The sequence below is a fragment of the Triticum dicoccoides genome, chromosome 6A (assembly GCF_002162155.2).
Source record: "Triticum dicoccoides isolate Atlit2015 ecotype Zavitan chromosome 6A, WEW_v2.0, whole genome shotgun sequence".
NCBI classification, from domain to species: Eukaryota; Viridiplantae; Streptophyta; class Magnoliopsida; order Poales; family Poaceae; genus Triticum; species Triticum dicoccoides.
In genome coordinates, this window is record NC_041390.1 from 628,721,896 (window position 1) to 628,731,091 (window position 9,196).

Sequence of the window (9,196 nt, forward strand, 5' to 3'; positions counted from 1 at the left end):
TTCGTCGGTGAGTCTGTGGATCTATATCCACTCCGCATGCAACTCAGGTGGCCAGTGGCAGGGACGAAGGTCACGATGCCTAGGCTCCGGAAAGTAGTGTAGGTTAGGTTTTTCTTTTCTTGCAGGGCAGTGCTACATCTTCAAACTAGCCATCCAATCTTAGATCCTCCTCGACATTGGCCATCGGGGTGAAGTTGATGAAGCTCCAACGTAGATTCCTAGTGTCTCCTATGGCGGCGAGGCTAGGGTTTCGCATCATGCATGAATCACGATGAGGTTTGGTGTCATGCTTTTCAGATCAATTCAAGAGTTCAATGGCGACAACCGCGGCTAGCTCTGATGTGTTGGTCCATATGTGCACAAAGACTTCTGTGCTGTCATCGACAAGGTCAAGTTAGCTCTAGTATGGGGGAGCAACGACACCGCAGACGAGCAACGATAGCGATCGTTTGGTGGTGTTGCTCAATGTAATTTTTCTCATGTTGGGATTCATTGTACTACTTATGAACCTTTATGATATATCTAATTCCTAGAAATCAAGAACACTTCTACATTTTTTTCATTGCTTTTAGTTATTTTTAAGCGCCTATTTTTAACATAGTACGATCACCGATGCTCACATACATGTACTTACACTCACCCCTATGAACACAAGCACGCACATCCAATCCTATGAGTACATTTGAGATACTGAGCCGGTACAACATCTTGAGATTGACGAAGTCGCCACATGTGCCTAGTAGTAGATGAAAACGTCTCCTCCCATTGAACGAACATTGCTGAAAAGCCTGAAATAAATCCAGAAAAATAAAAGCGCCAGCCGGTGCCAATTATAGGACTTGAACCCTGGTAAGCATTGGGGTAACCTTTGCAATGGGTACCCATAACTAGTGATTTCAGGCATGTTTGGTTCATAGCTGGACTTCACCACACGTTTCGTACTAAGATGTGGCATGCCACAAAAGGTGCGCTGAACAAATTGGTCTTTCAATTGTAGTGAGATTTGGCAATGTTATGTGCATATGATAGTAAACGATGACCCTATTTTAAACACAAACTAAACTTTCTTGTGAATATATTATGAACATTTTTTATATAGGATGAACACTTTCTTAAAACAAGCCAAACAAATTAGTAGATCTATTTTTTTTGTGAATTACCTTATCTATTTTCTTTGGCCATTTGTTTTCTGTAATAAAAATCGAACCAATAAACAATAAAAAAGTCAGAAACTGGAGATAGGGTACCAATCCCCCTGCCTCTTAAATCCATTCTAAGTGATCTACCATTTGATCGCTACATCTCCTTTTATTATCTTGATATATTATCCCCAATTAACAATTCTATTGAATTACATATTTAAACGGGAGATATTTTTTCTTACGGGCGTTTAAATAGGAGATGATACAAAAATAGTGCTACCCAGAGGATCCACAAGACGTTGCCCCATTATTCAATCAAGCAATGCCTAACCTCAAGACATACACATAGTTGCTTTTCTTCCAATACTACATATTTTGCAATACTGATACATAATCGATGAGTACACAAGAGGGGAAGATGGAGCTTAGATCTACCTCTCTTGATCTCCTCCTCCCTTCATTAGGACCCAAATAGCTTGTACTATTATTATTGGCATATCATATATGATCCACAATGAAAGGACAATCGACATCGGTCAAATACACGAACGCTAAGACGAATAATGGATGGATGAACACCAGCTAGCTGCAGAGATTATTGATGGATGGACTTATAATTCACATTCCACCTTGCATGAGGGGTACTTAATTAGTTTAGGTAATTAGCATTTGGGTTTGCCGTTCTTGGAGTTTTTCATCTTGGCACAGCAGGGGCACTCGTTGCGCGTGTGATGGCTGGTGCCGGAGGGACGCAGGTGCACTTGCCGCAACAGATATTTATTTCTTTTCTGTGTTTTTACTTTTCCTTTACTTTTTTCTTTTCCCTAATACATGTTGACTTTTTTAATACATGTTGTACGTTTTTCGTATATGCGTGGAATATTTTATTAATACGCGTTGAACAATTTTGACATATATGATGAACATTGGTTTAATACATGTTTGAACATTTCTTTTAATACATGTTAAACAGTTTTCAAATACACGCTACATTTTTTGAAGTGGTAGAACAATTTTGTAAAATTACCTGCACAATTCTTTTTCATTGTAAACATTTCTTAAATATTACAAACATTTTAATTGATACACATTTCATTTTTAAGTATCAAGAATTTTTTTCAATTTTATTTAACATTATTTAAATTACACAAAAAATTACATTCTGTAAACATTTTCTTAAAATTTCATGAACATTTGTTTGAAACTTATGAAATTTAAAATGTCACAAACATGTTTGTGAATAGTACAAACATTTTTAGCAATTGTGTGAACAAAATGTTTACGCTGCATTCACATTTTTAAACTACATGATGAACATTGTAAAAAATGTGAAGTGATTTTTGTAGTATGTGTATTGGAAAGTTTTTGAAATATAAAAAAAGTAAAAATGCAAAAGAAAAAAGGAATAGAAAAATGAACAAACTAAGCTAACATTTGTAGGTACAAATGAGCCAGCCTACTAGAGCGTCGCTCGAGGCAAGCTCTCCACAGACTCTCCCCTCGATGTCTACCAACACTTGAACTTCTTCTTTTTACTAATACTAGCACAATGCATCGTGAGTTGCGACGAAACCATAAAAAAAGTGATGAGATACTACTGGCTTAAGAGATCATCAAAAGATGATGGTGTCTTACGACTATTGCAGAGTTTATGATTAAAAAAGAAGGCGCAAATATAACGAAGGTCGTGTTGTAGTCATTGAGGAATTTTAAGCGACCATTGTAGTTTTCTTTTTTGCAAGATTTACAGTGAGATAAATTTGAGAATGGATATGAGTAATTTGAACGCACAAGATTATGGATTTGGTAGGAGGACAACGTTAAATTTGCAATGTGTTTGCTCTCTCTTTTTTTTTTTTGAGGGTGTGTTTGCTCTCTTCTGCTATGTTATAGAATTGGAAGAATTGGTTGGACAGAGAAACTAAAATCAAGACCATAATTTTGAATTGGACTCATATGCATTTATAATATGTGTTAAGAGTGTTATTCTCATACCGTTAAGAGTAAAATTGACTCACTTATTTTGGGACGGGGGGAGTATTTCGGTAGCGGAAAAATCAAATCGATCGCCAAAATAAATCTAAATCTAGAAATTAGAAACTGGAGATGGGAGGTATCAACCCCCCTGCCTCTTAAATGCATTCTAAGTGCTCTACCGTTTGAGCTGCATCCCTTATTTTATCTTTACATATTATTTCCTAATAAAAAATTCTAATGACTTACTGCATGTTTAAACAGGAGGACTTTTTTATAGACGTTTAAATAGGAAGACGGTAGAAAATAGTGCTGCCCAGCTAGACAAAAAGGATCCACAAGACGCGCAGCACATACTGAACCTCAAGACCAAACGTACTCTTCCAACCAGACTGCTTCCAACACTACATATTTTGCAATATAGATACATAATGGATGAGTACACAAGAGGCGAACGGAAGATGGAGCTTAGGTCTACCTCTCTTGATCTCCTCCTCCCTTCATTAGGACCTAAACAGCTTATATTAACATTATTAGCACATTAGCAATTTAGCATACACGATTCTATATGATCCACAACAAAAGGAAAATGGCAGGCTAAGATGAACACCAGCGTCGAGCGGCGGAGATTATTGATGGATGGGATCATAATTTTTAGCCCTCCTTGCATGGGGGGTGCTTGCCTTGGCTAGTTTAGCTTAGCTTTAGGGGCACTTGGGTTTGCCGTTCTTGGTGTTCTTCATGTTGGCGTAGCAGGGGCACTCGTTGCGGGTGTCCTGGCCGGTGCCGGAGGGGACGCAGCTGCACTTGCCGCAGCAGATGTTGCACATCTTGTTGCACATCTCGTTCTTCCAGTTCCTCCCGCAGCGTGCCTCGCACGCCTTCGGGCAGTCTATGCCCAGCAGCGTCCTCCCGCCGCCGCCCGCCGCCTGTCACGTACATATACAAAAATTTCATCAGTCATATTCATATCGATCATGCAATGGCTGCACAACATATGAAACCGAGCACCATATGTAGGTTTCTTCAGAGTCTGAGACCGTATGGAAATAAATTCAGAGTCGCAGATTCTGAATGGTTGGAAATTTCTGGCTCCGTCGATGATTCAGAAGAAGAAGAGGGAAACAACAGAGGTGGGAATGTTGGTTCATTTGTTTACCGAGGAGGAACCATCCGTGCAGTCGACGGCAGCCACGAGGAGGGCGACGACGACGAGGGCGAGGGCGAGGAGGAGAGGCTTGTCGTTGGAGACCGCCATGGATGATGGATAAGATAGGATGACGGAGGAGATGGGGTATATGCGTGAAGCACAGCGTAGAGCCGGCATTAATAGCAGCAAGCCCGAACGGACGGGCGCATATATTTCTCTGCCTCACGTCTATTTATATATGATGATCAGCAACTGTTGGATTAGTTTGAATATATCAGAAGACTAACTAATGACCCAAATACAGATAGAGGCTAATAGCTTAGACTGAGAACAATAGACAGAGCAAGATTAGTTTGAACTTGTAGCTACTGATTAGTTATGCGGCACACCGAGGCAAGAAGAAACTGGGAGTTCACTCACTGGTGAGCGCGAGAAAAGTTTGATTAATTACCATCAGCTGACGATCATCATCATCGCCGCCCGGAGCCGGATGATGCGCGTCTACGGCCACCGCCAGGGCGACGGCGAGGACGCCGACCAAGAGAAGGAGAGGGAGAGTGTTGGAGGCGGACGCCATTGCCGGGAGATGCAGATGGAGAATGGGAGAGAGGAGAGGATGCAGAGTAGTAAGTAGCTAGTGTCGGTTAACAATGTGTCACGCCAAGGGTGCCATGCCTGCCTTTTCAACCTGCCCTCCAGTGACAATGTAGACAGTGATGGCGTCGGTCCAGCACGGGCGCAGCTAGCTGGTAGTACGATGGTGCACAGAGTGCAGTTAGCGTGCTGCTCCGGTGGGTGGGTGACAGACACTGAACCGACTGCACTCTGTTCACCAGTAATAGAATGGGAACAGAGTGCAGTGCACCGACCACCATGAGCAGCACCCCACTGTGGCGACATGGTGGAGAGAGGCCCATCAATACAGCTCTCGACTCAACGTGCACAACGGCAAAGCAAAATTAAATAAATAAAATCTGAGAGTGGCAAATAGATTTTACACATGTCATCATCCCACAAGCGACAATGCTCATCACTCGGGCAAATAGATTTGCGGCCTCGTGGAGTTTACCGGGGCAAATATCCGGTGAAACCGCATCACAGCAAGTCAGCAACGCACTCCAGAAAGTTCTGAAAAAATCCCCGTGCTAGCGGTGCTACCATCATGTATATCTAGATTTCTCAAAATTAAGTTCTCTACATGTAGATGAAAAGTGGATTTAAACAAATTCCACGGGATTGTACTAGACATATGTATGTATCGTGTAAAAGTTGCCAAATGTTCTCTGAATCTTTCGAAAAGGGTGTGGCATCACCAGATGTTACTGCCATGGTTGCCTTACCCAACTAGATAAGCTTCTTACTTTGTTCACAGCACCATATATAAATAAAGCTACAGTAATGACAACAACCAGATAGTACTTACTAGCAGGTAACACAAACAGCAAAGTGGGTAACAACTTTGATCGCCTTTCGGTTACCTGGAAAGGCAGATTTGCTATAAACGGACAGCTCAGCGATGCAGAGCAGGCATAACTACATTTACAGCACTAGGAACAGAATCACTCTTCCTAATGTGACAGCATAATAATGCCAGTCTCCATTCACCAAATCAAACAACCAGCACAAAAGCATGTCAAATGGTAAACGCGCGATAGAGCCATGACAGGGGTCACGGGAGAACCAGATCATGGCGGCAAACACAATGCACCACTAACCCATCCGTATATTCAGTTTACTGCACCAAGAGTTTTGCCCAGCTACTATGAGCTAGCCACAGATGTGAAAAATGGACAGGTGGAAGACTGACAGTCATCTTCCCAAATATTCAGCGTTAGGCTGAATCGTGTTTTTAGTTCCCCCAGAGGGCTATCGTTGGTCTCGTCGTAGAGACCCTATATCGGAATAATAATCACATAAATGCACAGCAATGTGTTCTACAACAGTGTTATACCCCTGTTTTCCTTGCTTTGCCACTGGGGAGAGAATGGGGAACAACGAAACGCCCAGTAAATAACCTGCTGCAGCAGCGAAACTTGTCATCAGGGGTACGCCTTCAATATTCAGTACAGACGAAACTCGGAAAAGCACAAGTTATGAGAGAAACAGAACTTACAGATATTCATTCTGCAGTACACTGCACTTAGCAGATGACAAGGTTAAAACAATCTGTCTGTCCTTCTCGAACTAGTCACAGAAATGTACTGGTTCTGTCAGAGCTATCAAAATTCCATAGAAAAGAACGTACTGGCACATCGCGCCTGATTGTATGTATCTATCATGACGCAAGTCGTCCCAACAAGATTCCACTGGATACCAAAGCTCCAAACCACTTATTTGAGACAAATCTGCAATGTAGGGATTAAAGACAATGAGTTGAACTGTCTAAGCACTTCAAGGTTGTAACTAAACAATGAATACATAAAAAAGGGGCAGCCCCAGTGCATGTAGCTCCCGCTTGCGCAGGGTCTGGGGAAGGGTCCGACCACTTTGGGTCTATTGTACGCAGCCTTTTCCTACATTTCTGCAAGAGGCTGTTTCCAGGACTTGAACCCGTGACCTCATGGTCACAAGGCAGCAGCTTTACCACTGCGCCAAGGCTCCCCTTCTAAACAATGAATACATAATTGTTATATTTTTGTATATCTCAGTGAAGAGTGAATATTCAATGTAAAGGGCCATACTTCCTGTTGCAATCTGCACGGTCAGATAAGTCAACGGTTGAAATCTGCCATGCCAAATGTGCAGCTCCAGCTGTCAGAAGAGGGTAGTAGGGCCACGCTGCCGAACATGATCAAAGCATGTGGTCAATATTATGTTAAAAACAATATACTCTTTGTAGAACATGACATTCTGATAATGAGCACCAACCAAGTTCAGCATTGTAGCCACTGAGCGCTAAGCTGCCAATAGATGCAGCGCCAAAGGCACTGATCCATTGCTTGGTCGAATCCCCAAACCTTAATGCTGTGGACTTGACACCTACTTTGAGGTCATCTTCTTTGTCCTGACATGTAACAGATATGATCATAAGAAACCACGACAATCCCGATGAGTTGCTTTTGCACAGTTTAGATATGAAAGAATGCCACCAGTAAAATACCTGATGTGCATATATGGTATCATACACCAATGTCCAACATATACCAGCAGTATACAGTGGAAGGATGACTGCAGGGTCTAAGCTCCCTCTGATAGCAGCCCATCCTAACAAAGCTCCCCAGTTGAAGGTTAAGCCGAGATATGCCTGAGGCTGTCAAAAAATGCACCAGAAGTATTTAAGTGACCACTCTCTGTAAGCAATATGATGATAGTACAACCTAGCATTTGTGTATTACATACCCAAAATGTGAACCTCTTCATCAGGGGATAAGAAAACACCAGAAGAAGAGAAGATGCCCCAAGAACACGGCTACGTGGACAAGTAGACAAATTTAAAGGTGAATAGTATGATAATGATGGAAGGAAATGCATCTAACAAGCTCACAATCCTTTGGAGTTTGTAGGAACTATAACTACAGGCACGTATTGGAATTAAAAAGATACTTTATGTGCATTCTACAAAATGTCAATTACTACACAGTTTGTTTGGAAGAACTTTGGAGCATCCAAAACAGGCAAGCTGCACATTCCACTCACACAAGCAAAAGAACACACAATTCACCTGAAGTTGTTAAGTTGGAGAAGAATGCCCAATCCCAGCAGTAGCTGACCTCCGAGGAAGGCCACGCCTTGAGAAGGGGTTAGAGCGCCTGATGCAAAAGGCCTGCTTTTGGTGCGCTCAACCTACACGAGGAACGTATCCGTCATCAATTCACTGCATGATCCACTTGAGTGAAGTAATGCAGCAGTAGCAGAACGCAAAATCTAAAGAGTACAACATACATCAAACTTGTCTATAACCTCAGTTAGCATATTTTTCTCTCCATGGTTTCACTGTGCTGTTAGTTTTAGCTGCTACTGATATACTTTGGTCAGGGCATTTGACACTTAATTTTTCTACATTCTGGCTAAGCTGTAAGCACATAACACATTGACAGATCAAAAATTGCAGCTGATCCCTTTTCACGTTCACAGTTGCAAGAGTCTGAAGGGCATTTTCACCAACACGCAAGAACTGAAGTGTTGTCTTCAACCAGGAAAAAAAAAGCAGAATCACCTTGTTATCAATGTCGCGGTCGAGAAGATCATTCACCGTGCAACCAGCTCCCCTGAGGAGGACAGCCCCGCATCCGAAGAGCGCCAGCATTTTCAAGTCGGGGAGCTCCCCCGGCATCGCTGCTATCGTGATTGACCTATGAAGCAAAGGTCACAGGGAGCTCTTTAGGTAAGCTGGAGTACTTGGTAATGCATAACAGGGTAAGAGAAGCTGCTCTGTTGCTGACAAACATGCGATGTTTTCTTCCTAAAGCCAAAGATCGAGCATGGACTCAAAATTTTCAAAATTGACTAAATTTATTAACTAAAAATCTGTTTGTGCAGACAGCAAATCTGAAAAAGTGAGCTCGGGCTGCTCTCTACTAATCTCTTGTTGAGCTGATCCTGCTGATCTACGCAATGGTGGCGAGACATGGTGATGTCAGTAGAAGTAGCTAGAAAGCATACCACATGCAGGGCCAGGCGAGGAGCCAGGTGCCGATGGGCTTGTCGAGGCGGGCGAGCATCGCGTACGGCCGCGCCGCCTCCGGGAGCCACCTCTCCACCCACGACGCCGGCGCCGGCGGCGGGATATTCTCCTCCTTGTCCTTGTCCGTGTCCTTGTCCCGGGAGGAGGTCGAGAGCGGGTGCGAGAAGCTGCTGGGCAGCAAGATCCTGTCGACGTAGAACGAGGACGCCGCCGCGGAGGCGGAGGGTGGGTGAAGGCATGGGCTGCGGCGGCTTAGGGTGATTAGGTGGCGCCGGGCGGGGGGGTTGGGAGAGGGACTGGGGGAGG

General features: G+C 43.2%; 2 protein-coding genes across 3 annotated transcripts; both read right to left on the reverse strand.

The window, feature by feature from the left end:
- Positions 1-3,473: 3,473 nt before the first annotated feature.
- On the reverse strand, positions 3,474-4,982 carry LOC119314792 (peamaclein-like). The gene is made up of 2 exons (XM_037589469.1): positions 4,718-4,982; positions 3,474-4,045 (listed from the first exon to the last, which is right to left on the reverse strand). Exons 1-2 carry the CDS (start codon positions 4,841-4,843, stop codon positions 3,821-3,823), a joined length of 351 nt encoding a protein of 116 aa, XP_037445366.1. The 5' UTR covers positions 4,844-4,982; the 3' UTR covers positions 3,474-3,820.
- A 969-nt stretch (positions 4,983-5,951) lies between these two features.
- Positions 5,952-9,173, reverse strand: LOC119318684 (4-hydroxybenzoate polyprenyltransferase, mitochondrial). 2 transcript variants are annotated; one of them, XM_037593265.1, is made up of 9 exons: positions 8,869-9,064; positions 8,423-8,558; positions 7,928-8,049; positions 7,606-7,675; positions 7,367-7,516; positions 7,135-7,270; positions 6,948-7,044; positions 6,380-6,611; positions 5,952-6,281 (listed from the first exon to the last, which is right to left on the reverse strand). In XM_037593265.1, exons 1-8 carry the CDS (start codon positions 8,925-8,927, stop codon positions 6,542-6,544), a joined length of 840 nt encoding a protein of 279 aa, XP_037449162.1. In that variant the 5' UTR covers positions 8,928-9,064; the 3' UTR covers positions 5,952-6,281; positions 6,380-6,541. The 2 variants fall into 2 exon arrangements, with proteins under 2 accessions (XP_037449162.1, XP_037449163.1); XM_037593266.1 differs by having other exon boundaries at positions 5,952-6,284; positions 7,135-7,516; positions 8,869-9,173.
- Between the last annotated feature and the right edge of the window lie 23 nt (positions 9,174-9,196).